This window comes from Lipotes vexillifer, unplaced genomic scaffold (genome assembly GCF_000442215.2).
Source record: "Lipotes vexillifer unplaced genomic scaffold, Lipotes_vexillifer_v1.1 scaffold371, whole genome shotgun sequence".
Lineage (NCBI taxonomy): Eukaryota > Metazoa > Chordata > Mammalia > Artiodactyla > Lipotidae > Lipotes > Lipotes vexillifer.
The window spans coordinates 4,364,667-4,382,883 of NW_006786304.1; the positions used below are offsets into that span (position 1 = coordinate 4,364,667).

Below are 18,217 nucleotides of genomic sequence, written 5' to 3' on the forward strand. Positions count from 1 at the left end.
CTCTCTGCCAAACTGCTCCCGGTCCATGTCCCATCCCTCTCAAGGCCAGAGCCCTGCGTGGCTCCCTCCTTCCCCCAAACCTGGCCTCCTGTGTGTCTCATCCATCTGCCCCTTTCCCCACCTCCCCAGCCTCTCCCACCTGGGCCCTGCTGCAGGCTGGGGCCCTCCACTCTTGCCCCCTCCAGTCCACTCTTCTGCACACAGTAGCTTTCTGATACTCAGATCTGACCCTGGGGAGTTCCCTGGTGGCCTAGTGGTTAGGATTCGGCTCTGTCACTGCTGTGGCCCGGGTTCGATTCCTGGTTGGGGGACTGAGAAACTGCAAGGCGCGTGGCGCAGCTAAAATTTAAATAAATAAATAAATAAATAAATAAATATCTGAACCTGACCTTCCTTGTTCGAAGTCCTTCCGTGGCTCCCCAGTGCCCTCAGGACAAAGTCCAGACTCCTTAGCCTGGCATTCAAGACCCTTTGCAACAAGGCCCCCCTTTAGCCACGCCTCCCCAGGGCAGCCACAGGCAGGGGCAGCTGTTTTCTGAACACAGACGCACACACAAATCCCCTAGCTCGGGAAGCCTGCCGTTCCTCACCTCTGTTTAGGAATGTCCCATTCCTCTATGCCCGAGGCCCACGATCAGACTCCCCTCTCCGTCGACCCTTCTCCTGTCCAGCCCCTCTAGGGTTCCACCACTGGACGGGGGAGGGGGCATTACCTGCCACCCAACCCCCCCCATTCTAGCCAGGGGCTCAGGTCTCCAACAACAGAACCAGAGCCACTTAGCAACACTGGAACCCATTCAGGGGGGTTTGGGGCCCCTCATCCCAAGCCAGGAGATCTTCGGGGTAGGGGTGCACCCCCTGGCAGACTTGCTCTGCGGTCCAGGTGTCTGGGGGTTGTCAGGGAGGTGGGGGTGAACCTCGCAGGGCGAGGCACGAGTGCGGTTCTCTTTCCCCCACTGGGGAGGCCTCGGGGCCAGCGTCGGGGCGGGAGGCCTCGGAAGCAGAGCCCGTGGGGCGGAGGTGGCGGCAGGGCAGTGTCTGGTGGCAGAGGCACCATGGCCACCATCCAGTCGGAGACTGACTGCTATGACATCATCGAGGTGCTGGGCAAGGGCACCTTCGGGGAGGTGGCCAAGGGCTGGCGACGAAGCACGGGCGAGATGGTGGCCATCAAGATCCTGAAGAACGATGCTTACCGCAACCGTATCATCAAGAACGAGCTGAAGCTGCTGCGTTGCATGAGGGGCCTGGACCCGGAGGAGGCCCACGTCATCCGCTTCCTCGAGTTCTTCCACGACGCCCTCAAGTTCTACCTGGTCTTTGAACTGCTGGAGCAAAACCTTTTCGAATTCCAGAAGGAAAACAACTTTGCGCCCCTCCCCGCCCGCCACATCCGCACGGTCACCCTGCAGGTGCTCAGAGCCCTGGCCCGGCTCAAGGAGCTAGCCATCATCCACGCCGACCTCAAGCCTGAGAACATCATGCTGGTGGACCAGACTCGCTGCCCCTTCAGGGTCAAGGTGAGCATGGCCATCCAGCCCTGGACGCTCTCCTGAGGCTGAGGTTCCCCTTGTCCCACCTCCCAACCCTGAGGTCTCTCCCTCCCTGGCCATGATGGCGCTCCCCACCTCCTCGCTCTGAAATCCCCGTCTCCCCATCCCAATTCTGACATCCTCTCCCGCTCAGCCCTGAGGTCCCCCCGTCCTTGTTCAATTCTTAGCTCAGCTCCTCTGGCCCAGTCCTGTCCTTGTGGGGCTGACATTCTAGTGGGGGAGATAGAGTCGCCAAGGTAAACGAGTAAAATATGGTAGGGTTTCCCTGGCGCAGTGGTTGACAGTCCGCCTGCCAATGCAGGGGACATGGGTTCGTGTCCCGGTCCAGGAAGATCCCACATGCCGCGGAGCATCTAGGCCCTCATGAGCAATGGCCGCTGAGCCTGCGCGTCCGGAGCCTGTGATCCGCAACGGGAGAGGCCACAACAGTGAGAGGCCCGCGTACCGCAAAAAAAAAAAAAAAAAAAAAAAAAAAAAGTATATGAGTGAGAAGGAGACAAGATAAAGTAGGGAGGAGGAGGAGGTGGGATGGTGATGAGTAAAACTTTAGACTCTGTGGCCAGGGAGGCCTCCCTGAGAAGGTCACATTTGAGGGAAGTCTTGAAGGAGGGAGGGAGCTGTGTCGACATCTGGGAGAAAGTATCAGTGGAAAGGCCCTGAGGTAGGAGTGGACCAAGTATGTGTATTTTAGGAGCACTGAGGAAACCAGTGTGACTGAAACAGAGTGACTGAGGGGAAGATGGAGGAAATAAGATCAGGAAGGTGATGGGGCCTGGTCGTACAGGGCCTTGTGGGCCACAGAGGGGACTTGGGCTTTATTCTGTGTAAGATGGAGCCATAGGAGGATCCTGGGCAGAGGAGGGCTGTGATTGGACACAGGTGTTCACAGGCTCCCTCTGGCTGCAGCGGGGGGAAAGACTGAGGGGACAGGAGCAGGAAGACAGTGCGGGGTGACCGCCTCAGTCCAGGTGGGGGATGGGGGTGGGTTTGGGGTAGATCTTTTTTTTTTTCTTTTTTTTGGCCACAAGGCGAGGCTTGTGGGATCTTAGTTCCCTGACCAGGGATTGAACCTTGGCCCCGGCAGTGAAAGTGCTGAGTCCTAACCACTGGACTGCAAGGGGATTCCCTCAGGGTAGATTTTAAAACAGGACTTGCTGGTAAATCTTATGTGAAGTGTGAGAGAGGAAGAGAGGGCTCGAGGGAGGATGAAAGCCTGTTGGCCTGAGCGACTGGAAGGATGGCAGCAGCGTCCTTCATCGTGAGTTTGTTCATCAGCAAACATTTTCCAAATGCCTGCTCTGGGCCTGACCCTGTGCTGGGCACACAGGCACCTCCTCTGTGCTGTCACGGGTCTCTGGATTCCCCCATCCCGGCTCTGACCCCTCTGACTGCTTATGGGTTTGTTTCTGTCTGGTGATGGTTCTGAACTAGGAGCATCGTGAGGGCGGAGCCAGGGGCATTTTGGTCACCACCGTGTCCCCGGCATCTCCCAGCACAGCGCCTTCATGGAGTCAGTGCTAAATGAATGTCAGAGACACAGGGAGATACAGAGACAGGAAAAGCAGATCATTCTGTCCCAACAGATGGAGGGATAGAGACCCAAGGAAGGAAGGTTTTCCACAAACATAGCAGGAGACAGACAGGACAGAGCCACAACACCTGGCCAGCGTTGGCACCCCTACCGCATTTGTGGAGTGAATGAATGAATCCCACGAACATTGACTGAATGATCAGGGTCAGTCAAGCTCTCTGGGATTCAGGCCTCAGCCATCTGTGTTCAGAGTCCAGATTAATAACCATTTCGTCATACTGCCTTCTGCAAATGGAAGGTGAGGGATAGCTGAATGAAAAGCAGAGAAACTCAGGGAGGGAAACTGAGGGAGGGACTAAGAGTCACAGAGATTCAGAGTGAGAAACGGCAGATCGCCCCAGAGGCTTCGGGAGAGACAAGGGCTTTCAGTCATTCACGATGTTAGTTCAACAGGTGTTCATCAAGCACCTGTATGAACCAGGGGCCCGTGTGGGGTGTTAACAATGCTTGATGGTGAAGACAGAAGAGGACCTGGGTGTCAGGGAGGTGTCCTTCCAGTTGGACGACCCAGAGATGGGGACAGAGAGAGACACTGAGAGTTGAGGGACACAAGTGATGAAGAGGCAAAGAAAGAAAAGAGAGAGATACCAACAAGAGTCAGAAAGAAAGACAATGACAGGAACAAAAAGCCCATTCATTCATTCACTCTTTACTGAGCCCCTACTGTGTGCCAGGCACTGTTCTAGGGATCTAGGGATACAGCAGTGAACAGACAAAATCCCTGCCCTTGTGGGACTGATATCCTAGTTGGGTAGAGAGACAATGAACTCCATACAAAAGTAAAAATGTGTAGTACGTGAAATGGTGTTAAGAGCTGTGGAGAAAAGCAGAGGGCTAGGGAGGTGGATAGGAAGGGAGGCGTGTGCTGTTTCTAACAGTGTGGTCACCAGAGGCCTCCCTGAGAAGGTGACATTTGAGTAAAGACTTGAGGTGAGGGAGGGGAGCCATGTGGACATCCGGAGGAAGAGCATTCCAGGCAGAGGGAACAGCCAGTGCCAAGGCCCTGAACTGGGAATGTGTCCAGCTTGTTCAAGGAATAGCGAGAGGCTGGTGTGGCTGCAGCTGGGTAAGTGAGGGGGAAGGTGGGAGGAGGTGCGGGCAGAGAGGGGACTGGGCAGATTGTTGGAGGCTTGTGGGCCAGGGTGAAGACTTTGGCTTTTATCACAGGATGTGGTAAAGCCACAGGAAGATTCTGAGCAGGAGGGGGACGTGATCTGACTTAGGTGGTCACAGGGTCCCTCGGGCTGCATGTGAGAAGCAGACTGGAGGGAGAGGGAGGAACGGGGAGACCAGCAAGGAGGCCCTTACATTAGTCTAGCCAGGGGGAGGACAGGACCAGGGTGGGGCTGTGGCTGGGATGCAGAGTGGGCAGAACAGAAGGTGTTCTGCTAGGGCTGCCCTTCTTTGAGAAGGTGGACGTGTGGTCCCTGGTCTGTGTCATGGCTGAGCTGCACCTGGGCTGGCCCCTCTACCCAGCCAGCAAGATTTGCTGATGGACAAGGCATGGGGTGAGAGAGAAAGAGACAGGTCTTAAGCCTCATGGACATAAGTTCTAGTGGAGAGAAACAGACCGAGAGACGAATACGCAAACCAGAGACAAAGGCTGGAGGAGACAGATAGGGGACGTAAACAAGAGATCAAGATTCACAGATGTAGTGACAGTCAGATGGCAGATGCAGAAAGACACTGGCAAGAGATGCCGGGGAGGCTCAGGTCGATCGGCTGTCCCGGCCCACTTGCCTCCCTCCCTCCGCTCAGGTGATCGACTTCGGCTCGGCCAGCATATTCAGCGAGGTGCGCTACGTCAAGGGGCCGTATATCCAGTCTCGCTTCTACCGGGCCCCCGAGATTCTGCTGGGGCTGCCCTTCTGTGAGAAGGTGGACGTGTGGTCCCTGGGCTGCGTCATGGCTGAGCTGCACCTGGGCTGGCCCCTCTACCCAGGCAACAACGAGTACGACCAGGTGCGCTACATATGTGAGACCCAGGGCCTGCCCAAGCCCCACGTGCTGCACACCGCCTGTAAGGCCCGCCAATTCTTCAAGCGCAACCCTCACCCCGACGCCACCAACCCCTGGCAGCTGAAGTCCTCGGCCGACTACCTGGCTGAGACCAAGGTAGGGGGGCAGGTGGGGTGAGGGCCGTCAGCGTGGCAGCTGCCGCATCAAGAAGAAATTCTAGGTTAGATCTCAGAGAGGCCTGGAAACTTGAGGGCCAGCTGCGGGGGTTGTCACAGCCAGAGGGATCCGAGGGAGACCCCAGGTGGGACTGGAAGTCAGGGCAGCCTGTCTGCCACCTCTGTGGCTGCGGTCATCGGACTTGTGTGGCAAGAGTCTGGCTGAGACAGCAGAAAGGACTGGAAGTGTGGACCAGCCGTGGGAGCTGTCAGAGCGAGAGAGGGGTCTGAGCGAGACAACAGGTGGGACTAGAAGTATACGGCAGATCCTCTGACAACTCCTGAGCTGGTCGTGGTTAAAGAATTTGGCAAGAATTGTCCGGGCTTGACTCCTCGGAGGCCCGAGGGCTGGGATCAGATGTGGGGATCAGCTGTGGCAGCAAGGGGGATCTGGATTTGATTCCAAGGAGCAGTAGAGGTTTAGGGCAGCCCTTCTGCTAGCTGCTGGTAGGGGCTGGACCCATGGCTCGAGGGAGGACTGGAGGGCTGGGGCAAGGTGTGAAACTTGGGTCAGTGAGATCTCTGGGTTAGACAAGAGGAGGACCAGAGATCACAGTCAGCTGTCCTTCCTGCAGCAGTAGGAGGGGTCTGGATTAGACTAGAGGGGTTCGGGTGTTAGTGAGCAGGTGCAGCCCCCCCCAGATGCAAGAGAGCTCCAAGTCAGATCACGGGCAGAACTGGAAGTCCAGGTTCCTGTGGGTGGACTTCATAGCCACGAGAGAGCTCTGGTACAGACTGGGGGGCCCACTGGAAGCTGGGGGGTCGTATGTGGGCTCCACAGCAGAAGTACCTGGGGCCCAAGTCCTGGACTCAGTGTCAACCCCTGCCCCACCCTGTGTCCCACCAGGTGCGCCCACTGGAGCGCCGCAAGTACATGCTCAAGTCACTGGACCAGATAGAGATGGTGAACGGCGGCTGGGCAGCCCGTCGGCTGACCTTCCCCGACCGCGAGGCCCTGGCAGAGCACGCCGACCTCAAGAGCATGGTGGAGCTGATCAAGCGCATGCTGACGTGGGAGTCGTACGAACGCATCAGCCCCAGCGCCGCCCTGCGCCACCCCTTCGTGTCCATGCAGCAGCTGCGCAGCGCCCATGAGACCACCCGCTACTACCAGCTCTCACTGCACAGCTGCCGCCTCTCCCTGCAGGTGGAGGGCAAGACACCTGTGTCTGTTGTGGATGCCGCGGAAGATGGGCCCCCCTACTACGGTCTGGCCGAGGAGGAGGAGACTGTGGGTCTGGGCAGCGGGCCTTTATTCCGGGAGGACAAGGCACCGGGCATGCAAAAGGCAATCGATCAGCTGGACGACTTGAGTCTGCAGGAGGCGGGGAGTGGGCTGTGGGGCGAGACCCGCACCGACGTCATTCCCGACGTGCTGGCCCCGCTCAAGGCCGCTGCTGCTGGCCGCTGGGTGCCCGACTCTGGCCCCGAGCCCATCCTGGCCTTCTACGGCAGCCGCCTGGCAGGTTGCCACAAGGCCCGCAAGCCACCCGCAGGCTCCAAGTCCAACTTCAGCAACCTCATCCGGCTGAGCCAGGCCTCGCCCGAGGAAGACGCCCCGTGCAGGGGCGGCGGCTGGGCGGAAGGAGAGCGGCGAGGGGCCTCTGCGGAGCCGCCTGCCATCCCGCAGCGGGACACGGATGGGCCGGAATTCAAGGACATGACCGTGGATGCTGAGGTGACCCAGGGGGCAGCTAGGATGCGGGTGGTTCTGGGATCAGGGCCTCCCCAGAGCTCTAGGATCGGGGCATAGTGAACCAACCTTGCCTCCCGTACGTTTGCATGGCCCGCAGCTGGCTCAGGATCCAACACACACTACTAGCCCACCCTCAGGATGTGACAAGGCTCAGCAAACACTAATACACCCGTAGGATGCGATGAAGCTCAGCAAACACTAACCCATATTAAGGCTGTGTAAAAACTCAGAACACAGTAATCCACATACGGGAAGTGATAGAGGCCCAGTACTCTGAACAAGGCCATGGGACAGCTCAGCCCCGCCCCCCCCCCCCCCCCCCTCCCTGCCAGCCACGCCTTCCCTAGCTGGAGGGCACCCTCGCTTCATTGCCTTGGGCCACATCTAAGCTGGCTTCTGGCCCTGCTGCACCCAAACTCATCCTGAGCTAGGAAAGGTACAGGAATGGCCTTGAGTGGCTCAAGAACCAGCCCCAGGGCATCATCAACACACACCGAAGGCTCCCTTGAGCCAGGGAGCTAAACCCTGGACACACAACCCAAATCACCTGGGGATTTAAAAAATCAAATATCCAGGCCCCACCCCCAGACCAATAGGGTCAGAGCTCTAGGGTTGGGACCCAGACAGCTATATTTTCAGCAAGCTACCCAGGAGGTTCCAGTGAACAGCCAGAGTCAGAGCCAGAGCCCCCGGTGTGGAGGCAGAGGCCATCCAAGGTGTCAATCATGAGGAAGAGGCATGTCATGAGATGGGAAACTGGGACTGAGGGGTGGGTAGTTAGGTGATTCGGTGAGTTAATGCGCATAAGAGTTTGGGTGCCAAATATGTTGTGGCTCCCCCCCCCCCCCCCCCCCCCCTCCCGCCCCGGGAAGATGTGACAGAGCCTCAGCAAACACACCTTCAGGACACATTAAGGTCTCAACACACAGCATTTAAGCCTCCAAAGTGGGATGAGGGTTCAGGATGTACAAAATCGTCCTCAGGAATTGACAAGGATGCAGCTGGGATCAGGAGTCCATGAGGGGCAGCGTGGTTGTTCCGGGGTGGGGTGGGGGGCGCTTCCTGGCTGATGCCCATCTCTTCTCCCCAACAGAGGCCAGGCCCTGAGTTCTTCGACCTCAGCAGCTGTCCTGGGGAATGGCTGGGTCAGCCAGACTGGACCCTGGAGGGCGTCGGGGGGCCACGGGCTCAGGGGCTCCCACCACGCCACACCCACCCGCATGGTCCACCCCGGGCCACCAGCTTTGTGCAACACGTCGGCGGGCACCACTGATGGTGACTCCACCCCTGCCCATCACTGGGTGATGCGCTAGCGGGGCTGGCATCCCCTCCTCAGAGCTATCCCCTGAACCGACAAATTATTCTTACAGAAAGATAATTATCCAGAAATACCCCATTCCCCCCGCCCCGCTCATGGTGCATGCCTGCACACACACCCCGAACACAGGAGGGTTTTGGGGTCTGGCCCGTGGCCCCCTCGGCCAGAGGGACGCAGGAAGGGGGCTGCACCCCACTGGCCCTGCTGCCTCTGTTTATTTCAGTAAAGCACTGTTCAGCAGTACTGCCTCATGCCTGTCCTCCCTGCCTGAGGCCTGGACTGGCACGGGGGTGGGGTTCAGGGGGGCACCCAGGCCCTGCTCTCTAATGCTGCACCCAGTCAGCCATTGGCTCAGGCTGGAGGCTGTGCTTGGCACACTGACCCATCCCTTAAATACGCTCAGTGCCTGGCACGTAAGAATCCACCCTCGGAACATTCTCAGTGCTCAGCAGGTGCCAATCTGAGCTTGCCAGATGCCAGGTTCTCAGCGTCTGTTGACCTGTCTTTGCCACACGTGACAGGCTTGGCATGCACTCATCCATGCTTGGGACATGCGAAGTGTAAGTTCACTCAGCAGGTGTATGTAAATTCACGCTTGGTACATGCTCTCGTGTCCAGACGTGCGAGTCCACCGTCGGGCTATGGCAGTGGCTCAGCGCGCGCTCATCTGGCTGGGGACATGCTGAGTGTGCAGCACACGCTGTGCCATGCTGGCTACATGAGGCTCGGTTCATGCCAGCCCACAAGGTCACACGCGCATGCTCAGCACACGCTAGCTCATGTGCATCGTGCGCCGACGGCTCAGCGCATGCCAGCCCACGCTGGTCACCCACTGAGGGCTCAGCACACACCAGCCATGTGCTGAGCGTCCAGTACACACCAAACCACACTGGTCACATGCTGAGGGCTCAGCATGCGTGAAGGTGTCCCCACCAGAGGCCCATGCCAGCTGTCCCCTACCCGGCACCCCACCTCACACCACTCAGTCCGGCACAGGCTGTACACACAAGTTATTTACTTCTTGTGACCTCAGGCCCTCTTTGCCCTGGGAAGTGGGGTGGACCAGGGGCCCAGCATGCACCCCAACTTCTTCGGGGGCCGATCCCTCCCCCAGCTTGGCTGGGTCCTCTGCGGCCACAGCATCAGGCTGGCGGGGGCGGAGGCAGAAGCGGGAGAGCAGCGGGCGAGCCTGCGGGAGCCACCGTGGGGCAGACAGAAGCGGGGGCACGGGGACTGGGATTGAGACCCGGAACACCCGCGCCCGCGGGGGCCTCGCAGGCCTGGCCTGTCCGCTGGGCCGGGCCTCAGAGCAGGCGACAGGCGTTGCCCACGCTGTCAGCTGAGGTGTCCAGGTCGTGGCTGTAAGCGGAGTCCCAGTCCCTCAGGAACACGGCCTCCAGCTGGCTCCGCAGGCCGCCCCGCCCGCCCTGCGCCAGCAGCAGCGAGGTGCCCGCTGTCTCGGTGAAGTAACTTCCGCACCAGTTGGAGGTTCCTACAGGGGGCGGCGTCCAGAGAGTCAGGGCCCGTGGAGCTGCCTGGAGCCCCTTCCGCCCCCACCCAGCGGCGCCCAGGACGCTCACCGATGTAGGTGGCACGCTCAGTCACCATGTACTTGTTGTGGTTGACGCGGGTGTAAGGGACTCGGGCCTGGGCCTCGTCCGCAGGGACCACAAAGAGTTTCTGAGAGGGAGGGGAGATGCGGGGTTGGGTTAGAGAAGCCCCAGGGTCTGGGGTGGGGAGTGGAACCAGGTCTGCGGGACTGGGGACTCGGCTGCGTCCCTCGCAGGCCTGGGGGCCAGAATGGGTACTCGGTAAACGCCGGCTGAAAGGGAGGACCCTGTCGCCTCATATGCCACCTGTTCCCTCTAGAATGACTCCTATTTATCCCTTAGGTCTTACCTCAGATGTGTCCCCTTTTCCAGAAAGTCTTCCACGACTCCTCAGGCTGCGGCAGGAACTTCTGCTGGGCTTCCCCATCCCAGCCCTAACCCCTCTGCCCGTGCCCTTGATTCTGGCCAATCAGGGCACAGCCCACTGTGGGTCGTCCCTGTCAGATGCCAGGTGAGCTCCACGATTGCTGTGTCCTCAGTACCGCCCCGCATAGGGGCTGATGGGTAGGTCTGGGGTAGGTGCTTACCACCTGGATGTCAAAGTGGGTGTGGTTGTCACGCAGGGCAGCCAGGGAGAGCAGGAAGGCCCGCATGGATGGCTCAGAGTGCCCCCAGCAGCTGACCAGCAGGCGCACCTTGACGCCCCGCTCATAGGCAGCCCGCCGCAGCCCGTCGTCAATGGCAGGCCAGAACCTTGAGGAGGGGGGTGCAGGATGAGGAGGGAGGCCTCACTTCAGCTTTAGGGAGCCAGGCCTGGGGCCCGCTGCAGCTTCTGAGAAGCCCCAAGCCCCCACCCCATCTCTAGCTCCAAGCCCTGCTCCCCCCACCAATCTTCTCATTGTCTTGTCTGCTGCCCCCAGACTATCTGCTCTGAGCCCCCAGAGTCCAGTCATCCCCCCTTCCTATCCCAGATCTCAAACCCCAACCCTGCCGCCCCAAACCTGAATACCCTTAGTCCTACCTCCCAAGCCTGTCACCCCATATCCAGCCCACACTCCCTGCCTCCTACCTGCAGAAATCCCACATCCTGCATCCTCTGCCTTAAGCCTCCAGTCCCCCGTCTCCACACCACCCCCCGAATATTCTCACCCTCTTCTCTGTCCCCTTCTCCTTGTCTCGACCATCCAGACCCACTCTCCCTGTCACCTCTGTCTCTCCCCATGGCATCCCCTCCCTCTGTCCCTTGGTCTTGGCCCCGTGCCTGCTTTCTGGGCCCCATCGCTCTCTCTCCTGTCTCCTCTTCCACTCACGGTGGCTCCCTACCCCAACCCCTGTCCACGCGCCCAGCGGTACCTGTGCGGGTGGGAGAACTCCATGGTGGGCAGGTAGTTCATGACCGCGATGTAGATGAAACTCCGGGCATTGTCCACCGTGTTGAGCAGGGCTTTCAAGTCTGGGGTGCGGCCACTTGGACACAGTGGTGGGGGTGCACTCTGGGGGACGAGGGGACAGTCAAGACACATGTCCTTCACAGTGGACCCCTGCTACAGCTTGTCATGAGCCAGGTTCTGCTCAGCCTCCATGAAGGAGAGGGATAATTACCACATCTTTTTTTGCAGGTGAGCAAACGGAGGCTCAGAGAGGGTAAGTGATTTGCCTAAGGTCACACAGCTGATAAATGGAGCCAGGGCTTGAACCTAGGCTGTCTGGTTCCAGAACTTATGCTCTAACCCAGTGGTTCTCAACATGAGGTCCCTGGTCAGGCAGCAACAGCATCACCTGGAAACTTGTTAGAAATGCAAGTTCTTGGGCCTCACTGCCCATGGCACACAGAACCAAGGTGCTGGGGTGGAGCCCAGGAATCTGGGTTTCCACAAGCCCTTCTGGTGATTCTAATGCATGCTCAAGTTTGAGGACCTCTGCTCTAATCACTTTTGTCCCTGACTTACAGTCCAGCCTGATGGCACTCCTCATGTGCCCAGCCACACCAGGCCCTTCACCCAGCTCTCTCCATCCTCACAACAGGTGAGCAAACTCGAGCTCTGAAAGGGGTAGTGGTAACGGGGGAACCATTAATGTCTCGTGGAAGGTCACTGGAGCAAAGGACCCCAATGAATCGTGTCCCTCCATCCATGCCTCAGTGTGGGCCCTCCAGGATGACACTGGGCTTGGCCAGGTGACTTGCTCGGGGGGACCCAGGTTGGCCACTCCAACTAGTGAAAATATCAACAGCTAAAAACAGCGGTGCCTTGTCCAGAGTGCCAAGGGCAATAGTGGGTGCTGTCCCATAGAACTTTCCACATTGATGGAAATGTTCTCTATCTGCACTGTCCAGTATGGCAACTGCTTGCTATGTGTGGCTGCTGAGCACTTGAAATGTGGCTAGTGTGACTGAGGAACTGAGTTTTTAACTGTAGTTCATTTTAATTGATTAAAAATGCGACATGCAGCTATACTGGACAGGTCACCCAGGGCTCGGCCTGCATGGACCCAGCCGTGCCTCTCACTAGCCCTAAGAGGTGGTAAATATTGCAATACTTATTTTCTATGTGAAACCAAGGCCTAGGGAGGTTGGGACACAGCCCAGGCCCCGAGTGAGCAGAAGTGACAGCCAGTGGTCAGGAACCCCCATCCCTACCAAGTCACTAGGCAGGGCTTGACGGGGGCCGAGAGAAGGGATGTGGCCGGGGTGTGACAGGCCCCTCTTCCCTCGGACTCACTGCCAGGTAGGCCAGAGCAGGGGTTCCGTTGAGGCAGATTTCCATTGGTGTCTCTTGATTGTAGCGGGTGTCATAAGGCCGGGGCCAGGTTGACGGGATGGAGCTGCCCGCCTGGCCCAGGTACCAGTAGGCCTCGAAGATCTTGGTCAGGTCTCGAGCTAGGCAACTGCAGTTGTACATGACCACGCCCAGCTCCTTGACCTGTGGGAGGGCAATGCTGAGCCCGGGGATGATGGCCTGGTGCCCACAGATGACATGGACACCTGCAGCCCTTCCCCGTGCCCCCCCACAAGTCCCCCTTCCTGCCCCTTGCCCTTCTATCTCCCCCTCTCTCTGCCCCTGTCTCCTTTCTTTCTGCCCCTTAACCGTGCCCCCACCCCCCTTCCCCCAGCTGAAGTCCTGGGATGGGCATGATCTTGACTCAAGATTAAAATCTTAAGTTTTGGTGAAAATCAGTTATTCCAAAGCTCCAGGTTTCCTGAACCTTTGCGTACACTGTTGCTTCCACCCTCCACTGAGCTCCTACTCAGTCTTGGGTCTCAGCTGACAGTTTCCTCCTCCAGGAATCCTGCCTTGACTGCCCAGCCTGTGTCAGGCCTTCCTTGAGGCTCTCAGGGTCCCTTGGGCCTCCTTCATCACCTTCTCTGGTGGCAAACCTGCCTCCCCATTGGACTGGGAGGACAGGCACAGGGGATGTCTCAGGGACAGCTGTGTGTTCAGCATCTCCCTGCAGAGCTGGTGAGATTAGGGGTTTGGAAAATATTTGTTGAGCAAATGATCACTGCCTAAGCTGTTCCTTTTTCCTGTCCTGTGCCAACTCCTACAGCTCCTCCAGTTATCAGATTAGTTTTCATCTCTTTTGGGAGACTTTCCTTGGTACCCCAAGGCTATCAGGGTCGCCCGTCCTGGCCCTGACCCCTCCACTTGTGCTCTCGCCTCGCCTCGCCACCAACTCAGACTTGACCCTTTTGGGCTGACACTGGTGACAGGCCCGTCTCCGCCCTGGGCCGGGGGTTCCAAGAGGTCCACCACGTTCCCAGCATCAGAACAGGGCTGGGCTTAGAGCAGGCATGTAGAGAGTGAATCATGAATGTCAAATGGGTGGACAGGGCCTGGAATGTCCTGTAGATGCCATCGGGGATCAGAGGGGCTTCCCTGAGCAGAGCGAGGGTGGTGGAGGGCTGGATTTGGGGATGTTAGGTAGGAGGTGGGAAGGAAGCCATTGCAGAGACTGGAAGAGAGGACTCTGGGGTTGAGGCGGGGTGCAGCTGGAGGCCGGGCGCCCTGTGGGGCAGGGAGCGGCCTAGAAGGGCGGTGGGCAGGGTACAGGCAGACCTGGGTCAGGGAACGCCAGTCCATGTTGGCACTGCCGAGGTAGAAGTGGGTCTGGTCTACCACCCAGAACTTGGTGTGCAGGATGCCATGGGTCAGCTTCTGCATGTCCACCATGCGGACCTGGGCACCTGGACGGACAGGGGTGGTGGTCAGGGTGCTGGCTTGGGCAGCCCCAGGCCCAGCCCACCCCCAGCTGCCCCCTAGCTCACCGCTTTGCAGCAGGGCCTGCAGATCTGCCTGGGGCTGGGGCCCACTTGGCTTGCTCACGGCAATGCGGACCTTCACACCTCGGGGTGCCAGGGTCTGTAGCTGCCGGAGGACCTCCTCGCCCTGGGGGGAGGGGAGAGCCTCTGAGGGGCTGGATGAGCCAACTCTCCAACCCCACGCAGGACCCCCCATGGAGCTGTTTTGAGATTAAGCTTCTAGATCTGATCAGGCTTTACATTAGCCGGGACACTCAGGGTAGGCTTTACACAGGTTAAGATGTTAAAACCTGTAACTGTTTTATTTTATTGATTTTTTGGCCACACTGTGCGGCATGCGGGATCCTAGTTCCCCGACCAGGGATTGAACCCGTGCCCCCCACAGTGGAAGTGCAGAGTCTTAACCATTGGACCACCTGGGAAGTCCCTTTATCTGTTTTAATAATTGGCGCTCTGAGCCCTGCTAGGGCCTCCCTGCCACTCCTGCCCTTCACGGGACCTTCCCAAGATCCTGACTTGGAGGTATCAATGCCCGTCACAGAAGGGACCTCTGGGCACCTTGCAGGATGTTGGGGGCACAGTGCAGGCTTGGGGTCTGCGAAGGTTTGGGTGAGGCCTGATGATGCCAATAACATTAATAGCAACAGCCATTGATTCCCTGGTTTCTACTGTGAGCCAGGGCCCTTGTAAGCCCCTTTACATGTGAATTCACTGACTTCTCACCACTCTCACTGATGAGGCAAATCTGAGTATATGCCGAGGTGCAGATGGGGAAACTGAGCATTGGAGAAATCAATGGGGAAGCAGGATTTGAACTCAGATGGTCTGCCTCCTATGTCTGTGCTCTGTGCTTTGAACCATTCCAGTAGGAACCAGCAGGGCGTGGGGGCTCATGACTTTTTTTTTTTTTTGGCTTGTGGGATCTTAGTTCTCCAACCAGGGATTGAACCCGCGCCCTTGGCAGTGAAACTGCAGAGTCCTAACCACTGGACCGCCAGGGAATTTCCAGCTCATATCATTTTTAACTGTCGCATATTTTTTCAGGCAGTGCTTAATAAACCTCACGATTTTAATACATTTTAAGCCTACCTCTGACAAAGAGTGGCAGCAAGGAAAGGGGAAAAAAAGGGACAAATTCACCATGTCTTTCAATGAAGGGCTTATCCACCTAGGCTGTTCCTTTTCAAATCTTGAAGTTTTATGTTTTTTAAGTTTGTCTGCAGACCCTAACAAGGCTATCAGAGCAAATGCTTATAAAGGGCTGACTCTGTCGGGCATTGTGCTATAACTGGCAGGGATTAGCCCGTTTCATCCTCACAACAGGGGAGTGCTAGATATTGCCCCATTCTACAGATGAGGAAACTGAAGACCGAGAGGTGAAGTGACCTGCCCTAGGTCACACAGCTGGGAAGTGGCAGCCTGGCTTGAGGCTGGGCTGGTACTCACTCCATGTTTCCATTTCTTTGTGTGACAGGGTCGGGGCAGCTTGTGGGTGAGTGATATCTGCCAGCCTAATCCCTCGTAACCAAACCCATACCCTGACATTCAGAGGCCTCCAGATGACTGTGACAAAACGCCCCCAGTCCAGAGGGCCATGTGAAGACAGTTGCTTCCAAACACCTGTGTCCAACCCGCTGTGTGAGACATGTCCACCTGTCTCCCGGGCTATAGGGAAACCCCTTTCATCCACCTCCCCAATGCCTCCCCCCAAACCCCCCCCTGCCCCCCCCGCCCCCCGCTGCCAGCCAGGGCCCCCACTCCCCCCCCCCAACCCCCCCCCTGCCCCCCCCGCCCCCCGCTGCCAGCCAGGGCCCAGGTTGCCAGGTACCTGCTGAGCAGAGGGCTCCTGAGTGTGGGTGTCGTTGTTGGTGAGGGTCCAGTAGAAAGAGGCAATGTCCAGGCTGCTGTGGGCACCGGCGAGCAGGCCCAGCCAGGCCTGGCTGGTGGAGGGGTTGACCGTGGAGGCATTGGGGAAGTCCAGGCCCTCGGGAATGCTCTCCACCAGCACTGCTCTGGGGGGTGGGGGGAGGCAGAATCAGCCATAGGGGGCTGGAATGTGAGTGCTCACTTGTCTGCCCACGGAGGATGGAAGACTATGTGTATTTGTGTCGGTACTCATGATTCTCTGTGTGTCTGCATTTGTCTGTCTAGAGGTGTGGAAGGAAGGTTGTGCATGTGGATATCTGTGTGTGTGTGTGTGTGTGTGTGTGTGTGTGTGTGTGTGTCTGTCCACAGATGTGGATGGAAGATGCCATGTGTGTCTGTTCACAGACAGATAGAAGATGATGCTGTGGCTGCCATGGCAACAGTGTGGGGGAAGGAGGTGGGCATGGAGGGAAGAACCGTGACGGTCCACTTGGGAGTCGGCGATCACCTTATTCTGTCTCGACCACTGGGTGCAGGCCCTGCTTAGTGCGTGTTGAAGTGTCCCTGGCCTGGCAGGGCCCCTCCCCCCACCATCTGAAGCGCCCACGCCCCCCTCCACTTACTCGCAAGGGTCATAGCAGGGGGCTGGGCGCTGGTTGGGCCCAAAGAGATGCAAGTCGCCGTATTCCCATAGAAACAGCTGAGTCATCAGGGCACCGAAGCCCACGACCGCCAGGATGAGGACCAGCAGGACCCAACGGGCCTTCTGTGGGGAGGAGGAGGTGATCAGCCAGCCCAAGGAGGGCAGCCCAGGCCATGGCTGAGACAGAGTGAGGGTGGCGGTGGGCTCCTACCTTTTCTGCAGCTTTCCATGCCTCGATCTCGTTCATGGGTAGTTCGTTGGAGGGCTCCTCAGCAGGCACCTTCAGCTGGGGGACAGGGATGCTGGTGTGTGTGGGGGTGACAAGGCAGCTCAGTGGGGCCCCCACCCTCTGCTGGGTCCAGCCCCTCCCCACTGGGTCCCCCATCCACCTACCTCCTGATACATAAGTTTAGGCTTCATCTTGCTGGGCAGCCAGGGGTTATACAGATTCCAGTGGGAAAGTGGGTGTGTCAGGGTCTCCAAACTGCAGGGAACAAAAGCTGGCACTGTGTGGGGTGTTCTAGGCTTTTGGGGGACATCACAGAAAGCGGATCAGCCTCGGGCTCACGGGACTCCCTGGGTCGCCTTGTCTGTGATCACGGGGGCCACTGGCACTGCGCCTGCCACCCCTAAAGGAGGAAGCTGACTGCTGGTCAGTTGGGATTTCGAAATCCCTCAAAGTCCAACTCCTCTGCTTTCCTCCTATTCCTCTGCGGTGCCCTCCCTGCCCCCCTTTAGTGCCCCCTGCCCCCCCCCAAGCGCCCACCCTGCCCCTCATCAGCACCCACACTGCTCCCCATTAGCGCTTTCCCTTCCCTGAGCTCTAACCTATACATTCCCAAAATGACAGCTCCGGATTGGGTCAGCGGAGCCCTAAACCTTTGTGCCTGGCTTCTCCCAGCCCTGGGATTACCCAGAAGTCATTTTCCAGGTGGCTCCTTTGCCCTCACCCTCAGGTAACGACTAGAGCAGCTCAGGGCGGGAGCCCAGGACCATCGCGGCCTCCCCGCCAGACCCCAGCCCATCCCCGAAACCATCCTCCCCTACCCTACCCCAGAGGGGCCTCGGCCTTACTCGGCAGGCGGCTGCTGCTATCTCCACGGGGCCCCAGCTTCTGCCCCGACAAGCTGAGCAGGGGCGGGCGGGCGGGGGCGGGGACCGAGGGGGCTCCGCCCACTGCAGCGGGGAGTCTGCGCAGTGAGCGCGCCGGTCCGGGCTCACCGCAGGGAGAAGGGGGGGCCCGGCCGCCCAGTACAGCCAACCTGACGGGGGTGGAGGGAGAGTACATGGCTGAGCGATTGGCTTTGCTACGGTCCACCCTAGAGCCCCCATGTGGGGTAGGGAGGCCACAGGTAAAGAGAAAAAAAGACCCCCACATCTTTTCTCGTCTGCAAACCTTGTGAATTTTTGTACCATGGGCATGTATTACCTGGTCAAAACTAAATACATAAATAAGATTAATGACTTTAAAAATTATAAAATGAAATGGAATGGTCAAGGCTGAATAACATGATTTAGGGACGTAGCGATGAAATCAGCTTAGAAGACAACCCACGCTAAGGGAGGGG

At 58.3% G+C, this 18,217-nt stretch overlaps 2 protein-coding genes across 3 annotated transcripts; one reads left to right on the forward strand and one right to left on the reverse strand.

Moving 5' to 3' along the window:
• The first annotated feature begins 780 nt into the window (after nucleotides 1-780).
• HIPK4 (homeodomain interacting protein kinase 4) lies at nucleotides 781-8,404 on the forward strand. Its single transcript, XM_007458648.1, has 4 exons — nucleotides 781-1,520; nucleotides 4,903-5,259; nucleotides 6,166-6,996; nucleotides 8,108-8,404. Exons 1-4 carry the CDS (start codon nucleotides 1,056-1,058, stop codon nucleotides 8,285-8,287), a joined length of 1,833 nt encoding a protein of 610 aa, XP_007458710.1. The 5' UTR covers nucleotides 781-1,055; the 3' UTR covers nucleotides 8,288-8,404.
• Nucleotides 8,405-9,332: 928 nt separating this feature from the next.
• PLD3 (phospholipase D family member 3) lies at nucleotides 9,333-17,759 on the reverse strand. 2 transcript variants are annotated; one of them, XM_007458649.1, is made up of 12 exons: nucleotides 17,724-17,759; nucleotides 17,043-17,174; nucleotides 16,861-16,935; nucleotides 16,630-16,772; nucleotides 15,969-16,152; nucleotides 14,147-14,267; nucleotides 13,938-14,065; nucleotides 12,603-12,803; nucleotides 11,236-11,375; nucleotides 10,470-10,635; nucleotides 9,913-10,012; nucleotides 9,333-9,824 (listed from the first exon to the last, which is right to left on the reverse strand). In XM_007458649.1, exons 2-12 carry the CDS (start codon nucleotides 17,067-17,069, stop codon nucleotides 9,637-9,639), a joined length of 1,473 nt encoding a protein of 490 aa, XP_007458711.1. In that variant the 5' UTR covers nucleotides 17,070-17,174; nucleotides 17,724-17,759; the 3' UTR covers nucleotides 9,333-9,636. The 2 variants fall into 2 exon arrangements, with proteins under 2 accessions (XP_007458711.1, XP_007458712.1); XM_007458650.1 differs by having other exon boundaries at nucleotides 17,043-17,133; nucleotides 17,702-17,758.
• Between the last annotated feature and the right edge of the window lie 458 nt (nucleotides 17,760-18,217).